Source organism: Cottoperca gobio, chromosome 23 (genome assembly GCF_900634415.1).
Source record: "Cottoperca gobio chromosome 23, fCotGob3.1, whole genome shotgun sequence".
NCBI classification, from domain to species: Eukaryota; Metazoa; Chordata; class Actinopteri; order Perciformes; family Bovichtidae; genus Cottoperca; species Cottoperca gobio.
Window position 1 is genome coordinate 5,067,790 of NC_041377.1, and position 25,228 is coordinate 5,093,017.

Genomic DNA, 25,228 nt, shown 5'->3' on the forward strand with positions numbered 1-25,228 from the left:
GAGTGTGTGTTTAATGTGGTGTGGCAGCATTGAGCTCTCTCCGTCTCGTCTGCCACGGTGGCTCTGATGCCAGCGATGTGCGTCTCCCTCTGATAACACCTGGCACAGGAAGCGTCATGGCACTTAAAGGGAGCACATACAGTAAATGTGTGCGGACGAACATGCTCACACTCCTGCATAGATGTGTGGTCGCAAATGCACACGGACACACACAATCACATCTGCTCCATTACTGGAAACTCTAGCAACCATTATATGCTGTCACTATAATCTTTAATTAACCATTGCCGTCATAGAGTTGGTAGATTCACCACCTGGCCAGTTAGAAGCACCTGACAGAAAGCACTTTGTGTAAAACCCAGTTCAAACATCTACTTTAGTTCATACTTTCAGGATAAATATGTGTCAAACCCTTTTATCAAATGCTCTCATGACAATAAATGAATAAAAACGACACACTGAGGAAGAGAGCAGTCTGTCATAACAGTGACACTTTAGATGAAGGCCATCAAAGAAAACAGTGGGATGGCTTTTAAATTGGAGACCCAAAACACAACCACACACACACACACACACACACACAGGTAGCAAAACAGACTCGCATGGAGGCAAATGCACACAGGAAAAAGTACTGAGAACACACACAAATGCCATCCTAACCCTAGAATGTGAATGGCAGGAGAAAAAGAGCGTGAGGCTCTTTTATTTAGCCCAATTAAAACAGGCAAAAAGCCCAAACAAAAGGAGTGTTTTATTGCACTCCCCACTATCAGCAGAAAGGCTCATTAGCCGCAGCAGCATAATTAGCAAGATGCTGCACTGCTCGTTAAGGACTGGGCCCGAGCCGTAAACAAACCCTGCTGAACTCCAAACGCCTACGGTCTCTCTCTCTGTAATGATCTGCCACCGCTGTTCCCTCCCTGTGAGAGAACCAGACACACAGACAGGAAGGCTTTGACAGAAACAAGCACACAGCAAAACACAAACACACACCGGCAAACCTATATGCAAGGTCTGCTACACAATCACCTCCAGCACACACTACCTCTCTGGGACAATGTCTTCCTAGACAACAAACACACACACACACACACACATACACATCAAACACAGACATATCAAAAAACAAATACGTGTGCATGAGAAACATACATTTTTACAATATTGTAGACAAAGAGAGCCGTACTCCACCAATACATCAGGATATCTGACAGCTAAGATATGCCAACTGTCTGGATCTTGACATTGGCACTGCTGTAATATTTAACCTGCCATGAGTCTGTGTTGAATAAGAAAGGCTGCCAAAACCAGCAACATGAGCCTCTGGTTAAATGTGGTGCAGCCAATGAGGCAGTCAGTATCAGTTAATTCTTTGATTGCGTTTGTAGTTTAGCAGTGTTTATTGGGACAAATTATTCTAAATGTAATTTTGTGCAGCACAAAGCAATTCAGATTGGATATCTGAAAACATCTGCACATAAAAACCAAACGGTGCTTAGTTAAATACAAGTATAAGTTAGGGAGTAAATACGTTTTTCTTTTTTTTTTAATGCGATTAGAGTGAACTGACCATGACCATTTGTGCACACATACACGGCTTACATCTTTTCAAAATACACAAGCACAGCAAAGCTATGTTCCTTGTCTGTTAGTGTGGTCAGGGTGTGTGTGCGTGTGCGTGTGTGTGTGTGTGTGACAGCTTTCGTAATCACATACTGGCTTTCTGTGCTTTCTGTAGAAAGCCCTGGGAAGCAGAAAATGGTAGATACAAGTGTTTATATCCATGTGTGTGTGTGTGTGTGTGTGTGTGTGTGTGTGTGTGTGTGTGTGTGTGTGTGTGTGTGTAGATATAGAACCACTAGGTAGCAACAGCTACAAACTCAAAGATCAAGCACTATTTCAGCCGCAATTATGATCCTGTGAGATAGGTGGCAGGGTGGGCATAATGATCTGAGAACAAAACAGAGAGGGTGAAAGCGTGTGTTTGTCTGCCTGCCCCTGAACCAATTGAGATCACAGAGAACTGCGAGGTGAGCGTGCTCAGGAGAGCCCTCCTCCATTGAACAGGGGTACAAAGGGGAAACGGTGCCAAACAAACAGGCAGTGTGGGGTTTTTTTTTTAAGCCTCTCAGACTGCTCACATGAGGATATGCTACACATATACAGCACAGTGTGCACGGCATGTGTGTGAACTTGTGTCAACAAAAGTCAAAAGCTGTTCCCGTGAAGGGCTCACAGTTTGAACTGTCCATAATATCTGGTGTCTACTTTTTATTGAGCAGTTTCTTGATTAAAACCGGGCTAAATGGCACATTTCTGGTGTTGTATCGAACTGCTTTACAGGTGTTCCTTATTATTTATTCTCATTGTATATGCTGGATGTTTCTCACCTGCAGCAAGGGTCTCTGAACACCCAGAACCTTCATGGTGTCAGCGTTGGCAAGGATCTTCAAGGGGTCAGCCGTCTTGCTCACTGCCTCAATTTCTTTGTTGATCTCTGTTCGGACCTAATGGTTGAGTGACAAAGATTTACATTATGTGGGTCATGTTATATGGAACTTTTAGGGGTACAGTACAACATTTAGGCCAGTTGCATTTCAAGAGCCCCATAATTGGGTCTTTTTTTCAATAAATACAAGTATGAAAGATTCCAGCTACTAAGTAACACAACAGTTTCAAGAACAGACTATACAACGTTTTAACATAAAGTCTGTTATTTATGATGAAAGTTTTTATTTTCTGAGAAAGCTTTGATGCTCTAAAGCAGGGGTGTCAAACGAGTAAGTTGTAACACACATGTGTAAATTATAAACTAATACTATTGTTGAAATTGCAACTTTTATTCTTAAGAAACTTCAGGTTGTTCATAATGTTTTGTAAAAAGATCAAATTTGAACGTTTGTACTTGTACGTTTTTGCACTTAAACGAAGGGAAAGATTTGGAGTTGTGGTTATTTACAGGTTATTATGCTGTGATGTTACTGGTCCGGCCCACTTGAGATCAAATTGTGCTGCATGTGGTTCCTGAACTAAAATGAGTTTGACACCCCTGCTCTAAAGCATTGCTATGAGTGCTAATAGGCTACTCTGACAGACAGTATACACAAGGCATCACATGTTTACTAACCTGATTGAGGAAGAGGTCATTGATGTAGTAAGTGAGGAAGGCTCGGAGCTGGCACTGCTTGGCCTGGCCTGGCCCCATATTCATCTCTATCTCCTGAATGAACCTGAACAGTGAAGGCAGACACACATTTAGAACAGCTTGAATACACAACATCATAACACCACCTGTGAGCGAAGGCTAATTCACCACCAAAATGTTTGAAATGTTATCACAGGAGCAATGAGACAGTGATGTGTGACCAGCAACACAGTAACCTTGCATCAATGGGTCCAACAGCGACTGGAAGGGTAAGATCTGGCGTGGGAACTCATTTTGGAAGGCTTTGTACGACTCTCAAGGTGCCTTTGAGCAAGGTAGTTAACCTAAAAGTGCTCCAGTGGAGCTGCTCCGTGCCATTAGTGCAACACTTTAGTTATACTTAGATGTGAGTGTGTGCTACTGCAGTGAAAGTGTACAGCTTCTATGTAAGGGATAGTGAAAAGTAAACTTTATGGTAAAATAACTGAAAATACAAGAGCTATTTACAGCATTAATTACATAAAACGACCAGAGCTTCACTGTGCCTGCTCTCTGAATTCCCCTAGAAAGCCAGTGTCTGGTTGGCCAGATAGGGTCAGACAATAATGTATGGGTTGGTAGAGACTCACACACACCTCGTTTGTCATAGAATCATTGGTCACTAGCCTCGTCTCACACACACCACAGGGCAAACCATGCAAGAGCGAGTGCCTTCTCAAGCGCTCGGCACATATAAATGCACAAATAAATCAAACTCCTCACAAAAGAAATATTTGACCTACGAGACCCGAAATACATGTGACCTAAACGTATAAAAGAGAGAGACAGAGACACGGTACAAAGAAAAGACAAATGAAAAATGGTTTATGTGACAAAATCGTGAAAAACTGAGCACAGAAACAGAAAATAATACAAGAGTAAGGCTACAGAGATGACTCCAGATGGTCATTCAGTTGGACAAAGCCATTTGTAAAAAAGCAGGAGGAAGACTCCATTGCTTAGAAACAGTGTGTGCTTGTGTGCAGTGGGAGTCAGAACCAGAAGGCTGCAGCATTGCAGACAACCGGGGACACAGTCTATGCAGGAAGTATAGATCAGTGGAGGTGAATGATTGATTAGCTTGAGTTAAGCTTGCGTGTACATACGCATACAAACACGTGCATGCAAACAAACGCTGCACAGGCAAACATAAAAACACATTCAGACAATCCACGAGGAGCACAAGCTGTAAGATCACACTACTCAGCATCTGTACCCAATTAGTCAGCAAGAACTCAGGCGTGTGTGTGTGTGTGTGTGGGTACGTGTGTGTGTGTGTGGGTACGTGCATCCTTGTCTGTCAGAGTGAGCGAGAGAGAGACGGAGTGAGTGAGAATCCTAAACCTATTCTAAATCCTTCATTGATTCCCACAGAAACTACCACAACAGAAAGTTAAGAAGAAGAAACTCTTCTGTGGCCTCATTAAAACCATCAAGCTTGCAAAACAAAGAGGGTCAGAGATATATATATATATATATATATATATATATATATATATATATATATATATATATATATATATATATACACATACATACAACTTAAACACTACTATACAATTTCTACTGACAAGTTCATTTCCAAACATTGATCTTGGGACAAACGTTGCCAGTTTAAACGTGCATCGTGTTGTTCTGAGATCCATCTCGTGCTGTCATTATTGTCATTGTTTCAATACAAGTGTCAAGATGATGGATCTTTAAGTTGGCGTGTGAGCACAGATGGATTTTTGTAGGCAGGGGTGATAACGTGTGAGTAATGTAGCAGGGACGAGGCAGTAAAACGGCTTTGTCTATCCAGACTGCCATCTGGAGCCGAGCCGCAGGCCCCCTTCACGACGATACTGAGCCCATGGGTGTTTAGCCAAAGTAACTGGACTAAAAGCACCATTGGTTAGCAAACCCCAAGAGCACAAGTCAGAGAATTTACATTTCAGGAGTAGAGGTTTAGCGAGCAAGAAAACACGCATTAAACAGAATGTTTTGTGAGAGGATTCAGAGAAATCATTTGGAATATAGAGTCGTAAGGCTGGTTAACATGCAAATGGATAAATAACACGGGGCCAAAGCGCAGCGGAGCTAAAAGATTTCCAAATGGATCCTGAAAGAACATTTCTCCCAGCTCATTATCATTACAACCACAGCTTCTAAATGTCTACCTCGCTGATGGCGTGACATACTGCGTAGAGAATAACAGCTTCTGGTGAAGATGATGGGGGTGATAACAAATGACAGCAAACAAGTTTATAAAACACACACACACACACACACACACACACACACACACACACACACACACACACACGTCTCAACGCCAAATGAATCACAAACCACCAAAGGCTGTATAAGGCCATTTGCAGAAACTCCAAACCTCCAACACAGAAACATGGTGAGACAGTCTGACCTCTCAGCAAGAATGACAGCCAGCCTCATTTGATCTCTCAAGGCTACAGCTGAGCTCGACTTTACATTGGTCTAAATTGACATTTTATTTTACTAGTTGTCATGAGCTACTGCACGAGTACTTTTCTGGCTGGAGTTCCCTCTCGATTAGAAAAGTTATTTGTCTTTTCTTTAAACAAGCCTGAAGCCTCTCTACATGAAATAGTGAAAACATTCCAGACATGTTTTAAAAGGGGAAATGTAACACTGTTTTATACAAACAGGTAACAACCCTCGAGGTTTGCTAATGTGACTGCAGAGTTTTATAGGTAAAGGATTTACTCACGTCACAGGCGTCTACATAAAAGCTCATTTAATGTCACGCAGGCCTTCCGTTACTTAAACAAAATTAAGGGTCGCTTTCAATTCTTTCAAAACCACAAGAATTCAGTAATAGCGTCTGCTTCAGCAATTGAGGCTGTTATAATTGGACCCGATTAACAATGTCAGTGTCATTGCCAGGTGATAACAAAACACACCAGTCAACCATATGGCAGCAGAAGTGTCGGCCAAGTTTGCAAAAGGAGACGCGGTGGAAGCGCTGCGGAGAAAACAGCGGCGACTCCACAGTGTGGACTCGCCCCTGTGGGGGAAATCTTAATAACCTTAAATAATCTGCTTATCTACCCTAATTCACACGCCTGGCCTCAAAACAACGTGCCACACATTTCCACACAGATTGGCGTGCAGCAACAATGTTGAGATAGTATGCGTCAAATACACAAAGGGAATTTGAATTGGATCATTAAAAAGAAAAAGACAAAACAAGACTGAGTGTTTGGTGCTAATTGGTTTACTGATTACAATAATGAGTGCTGATGACCATAGTAACAGTAAATACAGAAATAATGTGCTACTATCTCAAACAATTTGCTTAATGACACTAGAGCAGAGCAGATGCTTGCCAGTATGGAGCTTTTGTTTTTCTAACTAACAGGTCACCTTTCTGCCCTAACTGAACCACGAGCGCACAATTTAAATGTCTATGTGTAAATAAGATTGATAGCGTTAAGACATGTATTTGAGTACAGCAACTGAGATGTCTAATTAGAGCTGAAACAATTAGACAATTACTTGATAGGTCAGAAGATTGTTATTCCTTGACCAGGCAGACACAGAAACACAGCATTAATCAATGTGTCCATCTGGAAGACTACAGACATGTCCATGTGTACACAAGCACGCTCGCAAAAATGCATATACACCCCGATTGGTATTTAAATTCAGAGGGAGTGTCCCTGTGCTCCCATCAGGGTGTCTCCTCTGGATCCAACATGGCTGCACCAGTCGCACTCCAAACCCAGTTTCTTAATAGCAACCGCAGATGATTGCACTTGACAGCATGTAATTATCTGTCATTAGGAAACAGATGTCAAAGTCTAGGGTCTGGAGCTGGATAATTGTAGATGCCATGCCCTATGTGTATGTACGTCAAGAAAATATCATTCCTGAATGGCATAATGTATTTATACCAATAGGGATTTGGCTAATGAGGGAACTCAGTGCATCCTCATGGCTCTTTGATTATTCAGAGAAAGTCAAGGTTTGATTTTTTAAGACAGCTAAAACAAATGGTAACAGTTAGGGGACACAGATGTTTAATAGCAGCAGCTCTGAATTCATTCCCCACTGGAAACTAAAGCTGAGGTAACAAATGCTTCTTTAAATGGGAAGGGTTGGGATCCCATCATCCATCTCTATCTGTAGCAGCGGTGTAATGATGCTGAAAGAGGAATGGGATAAAGACAAAGATTTAAGAAAGACAGCGGAATAAGAGTGTGCTAAGATCGATTAGTGACTCAGCATTTTTAAATCTCCCAGAATTCCCCCCAGGCACGAACCTATCAGCTATGGTGAATTCTGATTTCGCCGCCCAGAGAGGAAGGCTTGTTCTGTAAAGACCTGTCACACACCAAGGACAGGACACACTAAACCCCCGCCAACTGAGAGGAGGAGGCGGGAGAGAGTGAGCGCAGGCATGCGTGTGCGTACCTGTGTCCGCGGCACATACTAAATCAGTCCGTCTTTGTCACGCTAACACACACACACACACACACACACACACTCATAGACTGACATAAAAATGTACAGCCACATGTCAATACATCAATACGCCACATCCAGAGACACTTGAAAGCACTTATCCATATGCAATTCTTCTTACCCGCGGCACTACCCAGTCACTTCAGGAAGATTTCAAAGTCATAAAAGGATATTAATGGATGGAGACACATAATGGGTTTTATGGAACAACCAACATTAGCTTTCATTCTAACGGATCACGCAATAAATGCTACAATGGCAGCTTTTAATTGTTATCCAACTTTATGTTCAATTTTGATTCTCTAAGATTATTACACAGTCCAACACACACTACTTATTCTTCTTACAGTGGACTTAAATTAATGAAGTCACACAGTAGGAATATTAAGACCTACTCAAGAGGTTTGGAAGCACACATCTGTTGCACTGTGAAAAAATCACATTTGTTTTAGTGCTGGCTTGATCCAGAACACCTTTTAATCCACAAGACGTATTGCTTAAGAAAATACATATATATCATTTTCAGTTAATGTTCCAAGACCCCCGGCAATTACCACCACTACCACTGGATGGCACTGTGTCAGCTCTCTCCACCAGCTCGGGCTGCACGACCAGTTGACTGAAGTCTCTGTTTTGTTTTTTATCACAAATGGTTTCGAGGAAGAGTTAAGATTCCAGTTGGTGAGTACCATCTGAAGCCTGTAAAGGATTCGCTGTATGGGTGTGTGTGTGTGTGTGTGTGTGTGTGTGTGTGTGTGTGTGTGTGTGTGTGTGTAATAAAGAAAAAGAAAGAATGAGATGGGCGAGTATAATGTTTTATTTTTTCTATAATGTGAAAATACTGTGATTAAGTGTGCCAGCGTGTGTTTTCATCAGTGGCTGGTGAAATGCATATGGTCTTCCCACACACTACCCACGCCTCTGCCAGACTCCCTGCTGTTTATATCCCACTCTTGCCCCTGATTCTGCCGCACATACGCTGAAGGCTTTCGGTGTATTTGCACATGTGTGTGAGAGAGTGTGCATGTGTGTGCAGGGGGGGGGGGGGGTGGGTCATGAGCGTGAGTTTGTTTAAGAGAGCAAAAGAGAGAAAGAAAGGAGTGCCATGGGAAGGTGCAAAGATGCATTATGTAAATGATGTGTGTGTGTGTGTGTGTGTGTGTGTGTGTGTGTGTGTGTGTGTGTGTGTGTGCAGCGTCCACATGCTTACAGCAGCAGGTATAAATGGGCTTTATAATCAGGACCTTTCCTGAGGAGCGCGAGGCTAATAGGATATAAAACAGAGTCTATCCTTCATATACTCTGTATGGACCACCACCAAATGAAATACCAGAAAAGTGTTCCTAAAATATTTGGATTATGTAGATTCTCCTTAGGGACGGATTTTTTTTTTTGTTGATGAACCAACCAGCACCATTGGCTCATGGAATTTGTTCTTGTGAATTAGGCTTTAGCCTAGGAGTGTTTCAGTACAAACTATCTATGAAGCCACAGAGTTGTTTTAACCTTTAAAGAACCCATATTAAGATTTAAATACTGGAGTCTTGATCTTACACAGCACACCTATTGCGATTACTATACCTCTGCCAGGACTGTAAAAATGGATATGATCTGGACTGGCAACACCGATATCAAGGAGGCTGTAGCCCTCAAGTAACCTAACAAGCCGTATGCATCTGTACCGTGTGTGGTGTTCATTAGTGGCTTTCTGTGTGTGACACAGAGGTAAGCAGGTGTGTATTTGCAACATATGTAAATTCTGTATGTGCGTCCTCACATGTATTGCTTGCATGCACATTTATATCTCTGCACCTATTTCTGTCAGAGTGTGTGTGTGTGTGTGTGTGTGTGTGTGTGTGTGTGTGTGTGTGTGTTGGCCCGTCGCAGTGTGGTGCAGACCAATTAAAACGGGGGAGATTGATGACCAGGGGCTCTGAGTAGCAGCAGCAGCAGTAGCGGCAGCAGACAGCTGCTTCCTGCAGACAACAGGAAATGAGATGGCCTTGTTTAGCTGACGCTGCCAACACCAACACCACAGAGCCTCAAAGACAAATCACCACCTTACCGCTGCTAGTGGCCCACTCCTCCATCTTCCTACAGCGTGCTCCCCACCCTCCTTCTCTTCATCTCTCTAATTCTACCCAAGACTATCTCTCCCATTAGTTTTTTCTCCAAGAGTAATGTAGTCAAGATATATTCAGTTAATACAGTACAGATGTGCAAAGACAGATGCTACCGCTGTTATTTGATCCTTAACTGCCACATAGGAAAGCCTTCAGCAGTCACTCGTTTGGGGTTTAATCCCGGAATTCCATTATAAAATGTTTTCTTCTGACAATTTGGGAGCATTTAGCCTGTTTGAGTCGGCTTAAGTTCAGAAGTAATGTAAAGTAATGACAACCATGCGGTCAGCTCTGTAATGCTGGAGAAACACATTATTATTAGATTAAATTCCAGTTGTCTGCACATGTTTTATTTATTAGATTCACAGTTGTGTGCAATGAGGGTCTATCTTGTACTGCATTCCCACTCCACTAAAACTTGGTTTTAAAAGACACACACCTTCCCTGGCACGTTGCCTGGGGCAAGAAAATCATAGCAGCAGGGGTGCAAACCTGTCCACTGCTGGTTCATTCTCATTCACAACAGCTTCCACATTTGCAGTGGACCAGATCTTTTTATTTCTGAAGGTCTGTCACTGAAGTGTGAATTTTATATAATGGGCTGTCTCCGCTGTCAACTGAATGGTAAATACTAAGATTTGTGGAATAAAGACTAACTCACAGCTTCACTAATAAGTCTGTAACGCGTGGTGAAGATCAGCTATTATGATACAAAAGAATAGCACCATCAAAAAGTGTAGACAATGACACGCTGCTTAATATGAAATTCTAATTTGTCTTAATATTTTATGCTGTTAAATTTAGAATTTTAGAGCAATTAATAGTGCAAAAAGAAAAGTGCCACCCAACTGCTAAAAGTCACAATATTTTACAACCTCAGCATCAGGCAGTTAAAGGCTTGTTATTGCCATTTAAAATAAAGTTTTGTGTAAACCTCCCCACTGGAACAAGGAGCACATTAACCATTCACTTTTAAAGGCAGCTAACTGTTGCAATTTTTTCTTCTTTTTTACGATCGTGTTAATGGAGAAGGGCTGTGGGAGTTTCCACTCGCTCACATGCTACATTGAACCATTAAGACCACAGAGTGGCAAAGATGCCTCAATGTCACAATGGGAGGCTTCCGGGGTCTGAATTACTGCTTTTGTCCGCATTGTACAATGTCAAACAATAAAGACAGAGAGGCAGGTGACGGCACTGTTCATGGCTGGACCCATGATGGGTGTGTGTGTGTGTGTGTGTGTGTGTGCCCCCTTCAAACCCACACACACACACACACACACACACAATTCTCTTGTCAGATAGGCAGGTGCAGAAACATACTGTATCTGGTCCGATTGTAGACCGCTCAATGCTTAAGTATTTAAGTGTTCATCTCCTCCTTACAAAACAAGTCTGATTAATAAGCCGAGCATTAAGTGGCCTCCCACCGGTGACATTTACAGAAACTGGGGGAAGGTAGCTGCTGTATTAAAGTAAGCCAGGAAGTAAAACAAAGCTGATGGAGTAGAATACAAGAACAAACACTTATAAAGTGACTATTCTTCTAATCCAAACAGTGTCAGGGTGCCTTCACTTTAGCAGTTTAGTCTAGTCCAAGAGAGGTTTTCCTATAGAAACCATAACCAATAAACTGCCTTAAATATCTTACCATACATTTTCTTTTTAAGTCTGGGCACACAGGAGTGTATCAAGGTGACCTCCTGTGAGAAACTTACAGTTTATGCCTAAGGTGTTAACGTGGCATTTCTCTCTGGCAGTCATTTCTCAGTTTCAGCAAAAGCTGAAAGACTTCAGGTCAAAGGATAAAGAAGAAGAGGGAGGCTTTGGACCTAATTAAAACTAGGATCTACACTATGATTTAGCAGCCTTAACACAGAGCCAGGGAGAAAGGAAACAAGAAGAAAATGTATGTGCCAGTACAAAGCTAGTACAAGATTGTCTGCGCAAGCCCGGCAATGCCCTGGTTTGTATTGTATGCCTTTTGAAAAGTCATCACACAACTTTCTAATTAGTGAACTAGAGAAGTAGGAGGAGAACCGATAAAGCAAGGGAGTCAATATGATTAAATGAGTGTTAGGTCAATTCTTTCTGACCTTGGTAAACACTGACACACCCACACACATTATGTTATTTTCCAAATCAGAGTTGATGGTGATGATAGTCTTTTTGAGCCACCAAAGGACACTCATGGTTCAGTGACTGACTCGGCAAGACTGAAATGGCAACTATCCCTTGGAGAGCCAAGTGCGAAGGCACTTTTCAATACTTCTGAAAAATACTGCGAAAAACACTTAATCTGCACACAACACACAAAAGGCTGGCAGCAAAGATGGACATGAGAAGTTTATTTTGGCCCAAAGGGGAGCGTGAATGGAAAGCTGCCTTGAGGAAAGCAGGCAAGTCGAGGTCAAAAGGATTGTCAAGAGGAAATGGCAACGCTTTTGATATTTTCAAGATGCAATGGCCACAGGTGAAAGACCTGCCATTCTGCTGACTTATATATATAAAAAACAATTTTGCCATTACAAAAACTAGCTTCATCTTACAGTCCCAGGCTGGTTTGTGTGCGTTAAGTACGGTATTTTTTCATACCTCCCAGCTGCATAGTATCATAGACGTCTAAAGATTGATGCATTCCTCCAAACAGGTTGCTAGGTGAGCCGTTTCACATCACAATCTCCTCTGGTTAAAAAAGCACTTTATATTTATCACCTCTTCTCCTTACTGTATGCCCTAATCTCCTTCTCTCTATCTCTCACCCTTCATTTCACTGCTTTTTTCTCTCCTCTGCTGTCATCTCTGGTGTCTTATCCACTGTAACGCTTCAGACTCTTCCCTCTCCCCCCATCTTTTTCTCTACCCCTCTTTCCCCTAATTCCCCTGCTTCTCTCTTTTTTACCACTCCATTGCGGTTATCTCTCTGTGGCACCGTTTCAATACACCCCATCCTCTCCTTGCCATACTTTTCCCTCCATCCCTCTTCCCTCTCTCCCTCCCTCTTACCCTTCCATTCCATTTAGACCTTTATGTTCGAGTAGGACTTTCCATCCTGTGGCGTCCAGGTAGTAAATTGAAATGGTTCTGGGGGCTCCATTCAAGCCTGATTGAATTTAAAAAGAGAAAGTGCCATAAAGAGAACTAGTGGTGAGAGGTCTGTAATACACTGAAGGGCTCCCAGAGCTACGACAGTGTTGACAGGGAGAGGGGAGAGGGGAGGAGAGGGGCACGGGAGGTGAGGATGGATGGAAAGGAGAGTTTAAAAAAAGGATGGAGAGAGTGAAGACAAAGTGAAGGTGGAAGAGAGAAAAAAACAGGATGCAATTGAAGGAATGCAAGAAGAAAAAAGAAAGAGTAGTAGGGCTGAGTGGTTGAAAACTCTTCATCGGCATGAAAGCCTGCCTATTATCCATCGCGCACAAGCAGATAGAGAGAAACACAAAAACCCTCACACATACACCCTCGATAGTGACATCTCGCAGAAATGCCTCAATCACGGTTTGCATGGCCTGGAGGGAGCGAGGTGACAGGTCTTATATTGGAGACAGCCAACAAAATGCAATTCCAGGAAGTCAGCTCTAGGGCGGTGTGTCTGTCATACCTACAGCAGCTCTGATAATACTCCCACACATCACATTACACTGCTGAAATAGCCACCTCTCAGCATATAGGGCATACACAAAATGAAGGTGGACACGCACAAGTATCTGCGCGCACACACAGACAGACGTATCACGCGCAGGCCTTTCAGTATACATTACTGGCAGGGGAAATATGATGTTAGGGGTTAAATTATTCATTGATCCTTTCATGGCCTGTCCAAGCCTGCTTGTTGTTGTGTCATGTCTTGGTCTCTGTGTGAATGTGTGTGTCCACTTCAAAAGGGCTCTCTGGGGAGAGAGACAACCTTGAGTGGGCACTGACCTTTAACTTTGTCCGTTTCACTTTTATAAGTGACAGGTGTGTGCGGGGGATGCGTTTTCCTGTACATGGCCATATGGGTAACTAGAGAATCTGTCCATAACATACTGCAGGTATCTGGGTGACCAGGGAGAGGCCAGGGGAGAAGAGAAGACTCTCGGATCCAAACAACATCCCCTGACCATGAGGAGTTTGAATTAATTAACAAGACAATGAACTATAATTAATATAAATGAGCAATGAAATGTCAGCAGAGAATGGTCTTTGTTGTTTATTAAAGCAAACAATAATTGCACAATGAAGTAATAAAAGGACAGACCGTCTGATCTGAATTTCACAGAAATTGGATTGCCGTCGTTTCATTGTGAGAACATGAATGCGGGTGTTGCAACCGTCTATGATGGAAGTGGAAGTTCACTAATCAGGATCTGATAGGAGTTGCTGCATAGTGTGCATTATTAGATTGTGATGCTTCACGTGGTTAACTCAGTTTGTGGAATTTCCCGTCTTTGATGGCACAGGTTTACAGATTTGTAAACAGTATACATTACCTGTCTGTTCTGTGTCAGACTTAAAGTAACGTTAGCAACCCAATCCAGAGACCAAAGCTGTTAGGGATTTTATTCACACACACACACACACACACACACACACACACACACACACACTGTAGTTTCAATGCGTGTTCTTCACTTCTCCGCAAATACAGTCGTCGACTCAGCCTGCTACTTTGCACGCATGAAATATTGAAAATGGCAATTGGTTACAACTGATTAGCATTTGTTGCTTCTCCACACAACACAGAGGAGTCTATGCATCTGCTATAGTGGTTGTAATATGACACCGGGGAGAGTGCAAGGCGTACCATCCCCACATGGATCTTCAAAAAGCATGTCAGTGTCATTCTGCATGTATGCCTTCATCTTGATCAGTTCCCATCAAACACATTGTGTTGCCTGCAGTCTACAGTCTCTTCTCTCTCAGTTGCTTCAAATATGTATTCCAGAATGTGACTGTGAAGAACATTTACGTGACATTTTTAGGATTATTTGTTCAGAGTATCCGTTATTAAACGAATCCTATGTAATGTAAGGTTTCAGAAAAGTACAGGAATATTTTTATCTTTCTGTTTTTCTTACAGGGAGACTGAGGCCAGCGGTAAATGAGTCAGAGGTACAAGGAGAGACGGAGACAAGAAAAGAGGATTAGGCGTGAGGAGTCTTAATAATCAGTACGCAGCCTACAGCTATAGACAGAATCGCACGACTCAGAGATAAAAAAGATAGAAATAAATTGAGAGACAGAGTGCTTAACAGCTGGGCCAAAGTTGTGTGGCGGATGATGAGATGACCTGCAATGAACATTTACACACGACTATGTGTTCCAATGTGATCTGAATAAAAGGGTTTGTTTTATGGACTGACGGTGACACTTTCTGGTTAAACCAGGGGTGTCCCATCTCTGTGATGTCCTTCGTATCTCAACCACCAAACCTACTCCTGACCTGCAGCATCCTTCAGTCCAAAGTGCAGCATCACTGCTCCCACTGAGTGCAACGCTATTCCCATCATAGGAGAGTTAAAACATATATTACACAGTATTCATGTGAATAAGCTACATTTTTCAATACATTCAGTCAATTAAAGTTGATAACATCTTCTAACTAATGTTAGTTGATGTGTTGACAAGCCCAATAACTTATTTGTTTAACAAGCTTGAGATATATCCATCCCCTTTTTCCCTCACCCCCCCAAAGACTCTCTGGTTCCAGCTTTCTTTGACTTATGTGATAACGAACTGAATATTTTGGGGTATTGAATCATTAGTCGGACAACGAAAGCAATTTGATTACATTGGGATTTAGGAACATTTTACAGTGATTTTTCACTTTTTTTCACTTCTATTACATTTTGTCGCCCAAACCATGAGAACGCAATTTACAGATTAATCAATGAGAGACATAATTGCTATTTTTATTGCCCTAGATAATATAAGGGGTTGAGCGGGGTAGAGTCACGACTTCAGCTTTGGAGGGGGAAAATCAAACGCTCCATTTGTGCTAGACATCAGTTAACATTAGTTATGTCCACATAAACCAAGGTATGAGGTTTCAAAATGAATCTTCAAGTACCAATTATTCTGTGCTCTTTGACAGACTGACCTACACCTACAGCAATATATAGTCACTTTCAACGAGTCAAAACAGCCCTAACCCTAACCCTGAGAAAGTAATGAATTCCCCCACCTTGCTTATTCATAAGCCAAGTCTGAATAAGGCAGGTGGTGGTGTTATCGAGTCTTTCTTAGATCAACTACACCCAATGGACTTCCTCTTAACATTTTTTGATTCAGTCTTTTTCTCTCTGCTATCTTTCAGTGTAACGAAGGCTTTTGCCAGCCTACGTCCTGGAATGCTCTCATTACCTTGGCGCAGTTGCCAAGGGAGCCGGTGTGATATTCAATACTTCTGTTTCCCATATCTCCAATCTCATTTACACTTGACACCTGACATTTGCATAATGGCCTCGCTCCATCTCCTATCTACTGAAATACAGGGTGGAGATGTTGTGGTGGTTACAGTGAGCGTGCGTGTGCTAATGCTTGTTTGGTTGTGATGATATGCCTATCTAGACTCTGTGTGTGTGTGTGTGTGTGTGTGTGTGTGTGTGTGTGTGTGTGTGTGTGTCCGTCAGAGGCAGGGGTTAAATGGCTTCTGCCTTAATCTAGCTAATTAAGCCTGCGGAGAGCTTGTAGTGCACCACATTGGCTGATTTGGTACAATTTACAGAAATGCCGGCAAGAACACGTAAATGTGCACGCTAATCAGGGATGCCGTGACCCCAATCACTCAGAGACAGATATTAGGGTGTCAGGAAAATTGAAGACGAACATGAGTCTTTGTCTTTTTTTATGTAATGAAACCAATGTGAGAGACTGGTGGAGCGCTATGAAAATGGCACTCTGTCAGGGCACTCGAGTCTTGCACCACACTGGTATATTCATTCATCACTAGCTCTGGCAGAAATCTTATTCAATGCACCACAGTGTTGAAGAGTGTACCAAAACCTCTGGGGCTGCAGTAGGAGACTCATGTCAACAATTTAGTAAATAAAACTGACTGAACTTGTTAGCAAGTCAGCCTCTACTCAGCAACCTGTTAATTCATTTCAACAGGCCTGACATAAGCATTACTTATTATTAAATGAATGAAAATAGTTTGCAGCTTTCACTTTGGACCTCTGACTTTGTCCATATCACAATAAGAAAGTGAGCCGTATTCACAGGCCATGTAGCGACTCGCATTTTACTCGCAGTGTATGCTCGTGAACACGACCCGAAGCAGATTTTTTACGCTTTAAGTCTATTTTCATCTGTTTTACGCACGTTATTATGTGTTAGGCTCTGAGCGCAGCCAAAACGCAGCTGACCTACATTTTAATACTGTGCCTGAACCCATCTTGTGTAGACACAGATGGAGCGCTGTAGCGGCTGCTGATTTGCTAACTTGCGCTCACCCTACCTCATGTAGACACGGTGTAAATCCAGTTTTAACTCTTAGAAATTACATTTTGACGATTGATACTATAGAACAGGCCACTTACGATGTATATAAGTATGTTAACAGCTCAACAGCTACCGTTTTCTGTGATAAGTTACCGTTTAAGTGAAAAGCTGTGATAGATTACTGCTCCATTTATGACACAGTGCCTCTAAGTGTATATACTTCATCATGTTATAGGAGATCAGGGGCCACAATAAAGGGACAGTTCATCCCAAAATCAAAAATACAGAATTTTCCTCTTTCCTGTAGTGCTATTTATTAATCAACATTGTTTTAGTGTGGGTTGCAGAGAGTTGCAGATACCCACCGTAGAGATGTCTAACTTCTCTTGAATATAATAGAACTAGAAGACAAGCTGCTTGTGGTGCTCAAAGTGCCAAAAAAAATGTCTCTTTCCAGAAATCATGACCCGGTGACTCAAGATAATACACAGACCTTGTTGTGAGCATCTACTCATGGACGAGAGGCTTGTGCTCGTGTCAGCACGAGATGTATAGATTAATGTCGGCCATCTCGGTCGAGCTGCAACGTTAGCTAGCTCACGTTAGCTAGCTCACGTTAGCTAGCTCACGTTAGCTAGCTCACAAGAGTTCATGAGTAAATGCATGCTTACTTTTGCCTGGCGATACGGTTGGTGAGTGTAATTCTGCAGTAAGAAAGAAGACGTGTCGAGTTTTCCATTTTTGGCGCTTTGAGCACCACAAGCCAAGTGCCCTCTCGTGCCAACCTCACACCAAAACAATCTGGATTGATAAATCGAAAGATAGCACTACATGTTGATTTTGAGATGAACTGTCCCTTTAAATTAGTTTAACTTACAGGCAAAACATGAAGTCACTGGACACGTTCTTCTTTGTTGGGTGTTCCCACTTCTCAACTCCCTTAACGGCTACTACTACTTCATGTGTAGACTACACACATCCTACATACACACATGAGTGGAGTGGTAAATGTCTGCCACATCTATAGATGAACCAACTCAAATACACATGCACATACCCTTATAACTGTTCAGAACGATTCTTCTCTGTATACCTCTGCACCTCTCTCTCTCTCTCCTATAATATACCAATTTGTCACAAATGCTATGCCTCGAATATTTATCATAATATCTTTATGTAGCACCTCCTACAAAAAAAGAAAAACAACATAATCCTCCCTCACATCCCTTCTAGCCAGGAAGCCAGTGAGCTAGAGCTGAGTGAAACGCCGTACTTAGCAAATTGCATTTGAAACCAGGGGGGAATAAATACTACAGATAAAGACTGCTCTAATGTGCTCAAATCCATTAGAAATCTCATATTCACACATAGCTGAAATCACATTACAAGACGCCTCTAATGTAATTTCACAGGGTTTTTCCACCAGCATTTGCTGCCGGGGCGAGACAGTAACATCAAACATAATGGATTTTTACCTTTTCCTCTCTCCCCACCTCCTTTCTGTTGTTCAATCCCTTCTTAGTGTATGTTATGTCCTATTCTGGTTGAAATTCCCTTCCAGTCGTCATTATTGTGGGTGCGAGCTCTATTTTGGGTGGATGTAATGAATTTAGCCCGTTTTGGAGAAGAAGCAACTCACTGACACAGGGGGCAGTGGTGAACGTGTTGCACTCGTCAACCCTGGAGGTATGCTTGGCAGTTCAGTGTTGTTGCACCTTATTGCAAAAGTGTTTGTATCCCTCGACTTCCCATGCTTCACTTACTTCACTGAGAAACAGGAGAGCAGATGGGGCAGGGTGGAAATAACACGTGTATTTCTCAAGGTTCGGATGAATTTTAAAGTGAAGTGAAGTGAAGTGATCGACATCTCCATCGATTTTTTCTGTTTTCTCTTTTCTGAGGATAGATTGGTCTTGGAGGGAATATGATAATTATCTCACAAATATACTGTATAGGTATTTACATTCATAACCTTTACCCCTAAATAACTGATGAGGAGAGGAGAGATGAGACTCGATATACAGTCTCAATCAGAGACTGCCGGTTTGACCTTTTCACTGGTTGCACACTCAATGGGCACACCATGACTCCTGCATGACTGGTCTGGGATCAAACCATCACTGATAGGGGAGGAAGGATGAAAGGGGAGAAATATCAATCTCTTTTAAAAATGCGTGTTGTGTCCTCATCGAAGTTTTGGTTTCCTCTTCACTCGCGGTTTAGGTTTGGGGTGATTCATTTTGGGCACAGAGAAGACATATTTGGTTGCCATTATATCCAGAGTTAGAACCCTATCTGAAAGAAATCTTGACTGAGCCAGACTCGAGCTGTTCTGGGAAAATAAATGTAATATATACACCAAGACGATCCTTCAAAACTACAGGAAGACAAGCAGAGCCAAAAGGCCAAACTACCCAAAATGTACAAATCGAAGACAAGAGCAGCAAATTAACTCTTTGTCGAACAACTGGTTTACTTTGCTTCTAGTCACACTCAGTATGACCATTATGTGGACACCCTAAGAATAAATCAGCCCATACAAATTAATTTGAGAGGGGAAAGTGACAACATAATGTCATATTATAACCTTAGTTAGCCCGTCGAGCTTTGATTTTACCCACACATACACACAAAGAGGACAAATATTCTCCAAGCCCAATTATTTACTGTGAAACACTGTCTCTTAGAAATGCCTGGAGTCTGTTTAGCCACTATTGGATTAGATGCTGCGTTGAGCTGAGACCATCTATCTTTGAGAATAATTAACTATCCAGAAAGATGGACTAACTTATGTAACCACCAATTAGGAGATCCCAAACAATCCTTTCAGAGGGAGTTGGAGTATTTTAATGAGGTTTAATGACTTGCTGATTGGTTGTTGGGGTTTGTTTAAAGAGGTACAGAGGGCAGATGTTTTGGGAAGAGTTTAAAAAACAAACTCAGAAGTGTGTGTGTGTGTGTTTATATATGCAAGGTTTGTGTGTACATGTGTGCTTATTTAGAGTCCCAACCACAATCAACCGAACCACCAGTCCAGCACACACACACACGCACATCCGTACAGGCTACTTTAGAAGCAGAGCCACAGAAAGGGTGAGCAGATCAATCAATTACATCTCTGCTCCAGCAATCAAACAAGGTTATTATCAGGCAGCAGCTCACCGACCTGGAAAGGCCTGGCCAATCAAAGGCTGCTGTGATGTGGGGGCCAGCGCTCGCTCATGTGACAGTAACACAGAGTGACAGCTCATGTTGTCAAGGGATAGAAGGATGGAAAGAGGAAAGACAGACGACTGAGGCTGAATTCAAAGGAGAGAACAGAAGGAAGTGTTTAGGGCTGGAACAAGAGAATATCCGTAAATAGCCCATCTCCGGCACACTGTCTCTACCTTGACATTACTCACAGAAGGAAAGAAGATTAAAAAACCCACATACAGTACTTAATTTAATATTTCAGTATTATATATTCCATATTTGCTTTTTTTTTAATCTTTGTTTGGCTTCCTATCGTTGAAAAAAGGAAAGAAAAAAGGACACAAACAGAAGAGTGAGGGACGTGGCAGGAAGCAACACATGGTGAAAACCTCTCTTCATTGTGGATTAGTAATTCTCTGCTTGGCAGCAGCTCCCTCTGGCATTTATTCAATAAGCATTCAGGGCATTCTATCCTCCCACTTCTATCCTTTCATAGCAACAGGTCTGAAGAACCATATTAGGCTTAATTAAATTATCGTACACTCAAAAAATTTGATTATAAATTACCGTTGGTAACACAATACACCAAGTCACATACACACAATACTACAAATCTCCCGAGAATTAAATCTAATCTCTTTCAAAAAGCAGCCAATCAGAGACAATCAGGCACTGCGGGTGACCACATGGATAGGGATGGCATAACTGTGTGAACATCTGTGTGATTATGACCTGGTCATCTGGACAAGCTGCAAAGACCTAACCATGTGTGTAGTTGTGTGTGTATTTAAGGCCCATATAAATGTTCGTCTTTGTGTCCCGGCACAACTTCTGTCTCTAATCTAGCCGGGCAACAATTCCCAGTATCCACTATTTTCCCCCCACACAGAGCTAAAACCTCGGGGACCTTCAAAGCCGACTTCATAAGAAGTCTACTGCTGAGCGTTCAGACAAACTAGACCCCCTTAAGCTCCGACTGACGACTGTCTGCTTCACATGAGTCTGTAGGACAGGTTGCCCTGGGAACAGAGTCTGATTCCATTATGGGATGGATAAACACAATCAAAGAGTTTATCCACCTTCTATAGCCAGAGAAAAGACCCCCGCAATGATGGCTCTAATCTTCTGCACAATATCTGGTGTGTGTGTGTGTGTGTGTGTGTGTGTGTGTGTGTGTGTGTGTGTGTGTGTGTGTGTCATGCGTGTGCTTGTAAGACAGGAGGAGATTGAAAACTCTTCACCTCACTAGAAAGTGGCTGAAGTTGCACTTTTGGAAAGCGATAAAACCGGCAGTATTATTTACAACAGTGTGTGTGTGTGTGTGTGTGTGTGTGTGTGTGTTGTCCTGTGGGGAGGGCATCAGAGAGATAAAAGAATAAAAAATACGACAGTGCTGCAGCTAGTGACAGGCAGGAGCACCTCATAGCAAACTGGCGTTGTGTTTTGCAAACATCTAGCAGTTTTCGATGCACACTCCGTCTTCTGCTACTTTGCTTCTATGTATATTTCTCTTGGTTTTCATTTTGCTTAGGTTTAGTTGTAGTTTTACATAAGGCACTGCATTATTGACTAGACAAGAGTCATGATCCAATGCAACAACAACAGATACATGTTTTGACGATATCTTTTTATTCAAAGCTGATCAAAATGATTCAATTCTAATGAGAATCCATTTCAAGATGCAACGTCTGCTTTTGATTGGCAGTAATTAATATAAAAAAAAAAAAAGTTCAAGTTAAGTTAATAATCCAGATATCAGATCTAGGTTGTGCAAGGAGTCTGTGGACATAAACTTTTGTTTCGGGGGCCGATGGGTCAACTAAGGTCCACTGGCGTTCAGAAGTTTAGAATCGCCTGCCACGACAGCTTAATTGGGTTTAGTCAAATGGCTGAGAGGACTACTCTATTTTTTGGAATGGTCTTTCAAACTTTAAGGCTGTAGAAAGTCTTTACAAATAGATGTGAAAACGCTGTACAGTCGTTCAACCAGACTGAAAATTAAAAGGGCAGAAAGTGACAAACGATAAGAAAATGGCAAGCTATTGGTAAAATAAATTGGAAGCTTATCATTAAAGTGTGTGTGGATTTAAACAGGAATATGTTGCTGGTTCAGTGTCAAGTGCACAACAATGCCTATAACAAGCTGGAATCAAAAGGAGGGTTTCTTGAAAAACATCTATTTATTAAAACGTCTAAATAGAAATCAAAGGTTAGTGCTACTGGAATTGGAGCAGGAAATAGCTGCTGAATATACTGTGGACTGACAAATCACAGTTTAAACCTGATCAATCCAACCACTGAGCTGCAGAGGGCCCAAAGAAAATCCAGTTCCTCAAAATAATTAAAGCCCAAATGCATGTTGGTGGTTCAATAATGATCAATGGTCACTTACACTTTTATGGACTGGAAAATAAATTCAAAATGGAAGGGTGTTTGGGGGGGGGGACAAAACTATTGTGGGGACAAAACTATTTCAAATGTAAATAAAACGTTAAGTGTTAGATAAAAACAGTATGTTTCAATGTTAAAAAGAAGAATTATTATTACAACAGGTGACTCCAAACTTAGTAAAGGTAGTGTACGTGTCTGAAGAGCATGACACGCACGCACTACATAGGCAACCCGAGCATAGTTACCAGAAATGTGCCTTATATCTGCAGCTGTATTGACTTTTCAAATATTTCACAAAGAATGAAGCAACACGTCTTTTTCAGACTCAATTTTACGATATCTACTGGTTACACCCTGCTGTTCAGTAGTCCTCTTTTCATTTTCTCCCCAATGTTCAGCATATTGCCGATGTATAAATGTGTGTATGTGCACATAAACAACTTAAATTCAAAGCAAACCAACATGCCACCTAGCATACATGCGAGTCTTTCTATTCCTCTGCACTCTCTTTCTTCTTCCTCTATTCTCATCCCAACTGTCTGTTTCTTTTTTTGTCATCTTTTCCTTTGTGTTTTTCTTTCATTCCCTTCCATCTGCTCACTTCTCTCTGTTGTTGGTTTCTTTCTTCTACCTTCTTTATCTCTCTCTCTGACCTTTCCAGTGTAAAATCCTCTCTACACCTGATTCCCAACTATGCTCCTCGTTTTTTAATGGGTGTGGGTTTGAAAGAGAGGGATATGGAGGGGTGCTTTTTACTGAGAAGAATCCTCCTGAACGAGTGAGAAAAGATTAGAAGAGAGAGCAAGGAATGGCAGAGCAAAGCAGCACGTGCATGTAAGTGTGAGTAAGACTTAAGACGAGACGTCCATGCTGCATTTTAATATCCTAACACAGACACCTCTTTGAGGTTTACTACAGATGTGATTGTTGAAGGAAAACTGTAGTCTCCACCAGTAATTATGAAGCCGCTGCCTGACTAAATGATGGTTAGGGTTCAACCACAAATTATTTTTTGCCATTTTCCACAGTGGGGATTTGCATGTTTGAAATAGGCCATTCACAGAGGTACCTCAGTGGGCAACTACAAACACCAGTATAGTCACGAAATGATGTCAACAATGAGTTTATGATCAAACACCTCTTGTTGCTGGGATGCATTTGAATTAATTGTTTTTATCCTGGACCTTAGTTTATTTGCTCTTACTGGGAATGAGGCCGTTCCCGCTGCCCAATTAACTGCGTAGTGGATTAACATCATAAAAAAAACTGTGTAATTGCAGGACTTATATGGATCATAAATACCTGAGTAATGGGTGCCATTTTCATTTTAGCAGCAGGGAGCGCATGGACAACGACTTCTGCAGCACTACTTCAACAGAGGAAACCAATAAACACACTTGTTTTTCTGTCTGCTCATCATTAGTAACCAATAAAAAACAGAGACACATGCAGACGACTAGATCATAAAAAACCGCCTGCTTCTTATGGCTTGTCAAATCATGTCACCTTATAGCCTTCGTACTTAATATAGCTTATGATCTTCAGTGTGGCAATAACTATTTAAGGTGAAAAACGACACTGGGCACTGCTGTAGATCAGATATTGGTTTCACACTCAATATTAGTACATACAAACTAAATCCACCCTATGCAATGGTGCATCATGTCTATGTCATGTTCATTTCTTAGAAAGTCTTGTTCTTCAAGAAACACTGTTTGAGAATTCAACAGTGCAAGTTCAATTGAAAGAATTGGAGAAACCCCAAAAAATACTTTGCTAAAACTTATTTAAAGATACTCCATTTCACCTCGAACTCACGCGCCTTCTATCTGTCTCGGTCTGTGTGTGCTGCTCAGGAGGGGAGGTAATGAGAGTGTGAAATTAGTGCGGAATCATGGTGTGTTTCGTTTTCACCACAGGCTACAGCGGTGGGAGGCAGAGCCCTTCTGTCCATTTCCTGTCATCTAGCTTTCTAGCCGCTCCTCGTTCCTTTCATCACTTGTTCCATTGTCCTTCCCTCTCTGCTTCCCCCCCGAGCGCGCTCTGTCAATCTCCGACCCCCTGACTCTTTTTCTCTCGACTGTGGACGCTTACCGCAGAATCAACTTTGAGTAGACCTTGTGTGAATTCAAGTATCTGCACATCACCACGAGTACTTTTTAAGCAGCTAATTCTAGGAGTGCATACGACGAGACCCCGTACTCAATCAAATGCTAAACAGCCGTGAAGCCTTCAAACTCGAACACCCATCAGTCTGACTTCATCTGAAGATGATTCTAAGCTTCCTTTACGTTTTGGTACACAAATGCACAGAAAGCAATACAATGCACTTACATACACATACAGAAGTCATCAGCAAATCATTTGGAATAGATGACTAAAACGTTCAAACGAATCATCCCACAGGTCATTTTTAAGTCCAAGT

At 41.9% G+C, this 25,228-nt stretch overlaps 1 protein-coding gene across 1 annotated transcript in view; it reads right to left on the reverse strand.

The window, feature by feature from the left end:
- The window catches only part of exoc4 (exocyst complex component 4), a 102,548-nt gene that overhangs the window by 35,585 nt on the left and 41,735 nt on the right, over positions 1-25,228 (reverse strand). The window contains exons 12-13 of the mRNA XM_029462154.1: positions 3,128-3,230; positions 2,391-2,507 (exon numbers count right to left, since the gene is read on the reverse strand). Of these exons, the coding sequence (XP_029318014.1) occupies positions 2,391-2,507; positions 3,128-3,230 (220 nt within the window). The remainder of the gene's footprint in view (positions 1-2,390; positions 2,508-3,127; positions 3,231-25,228) is intronic.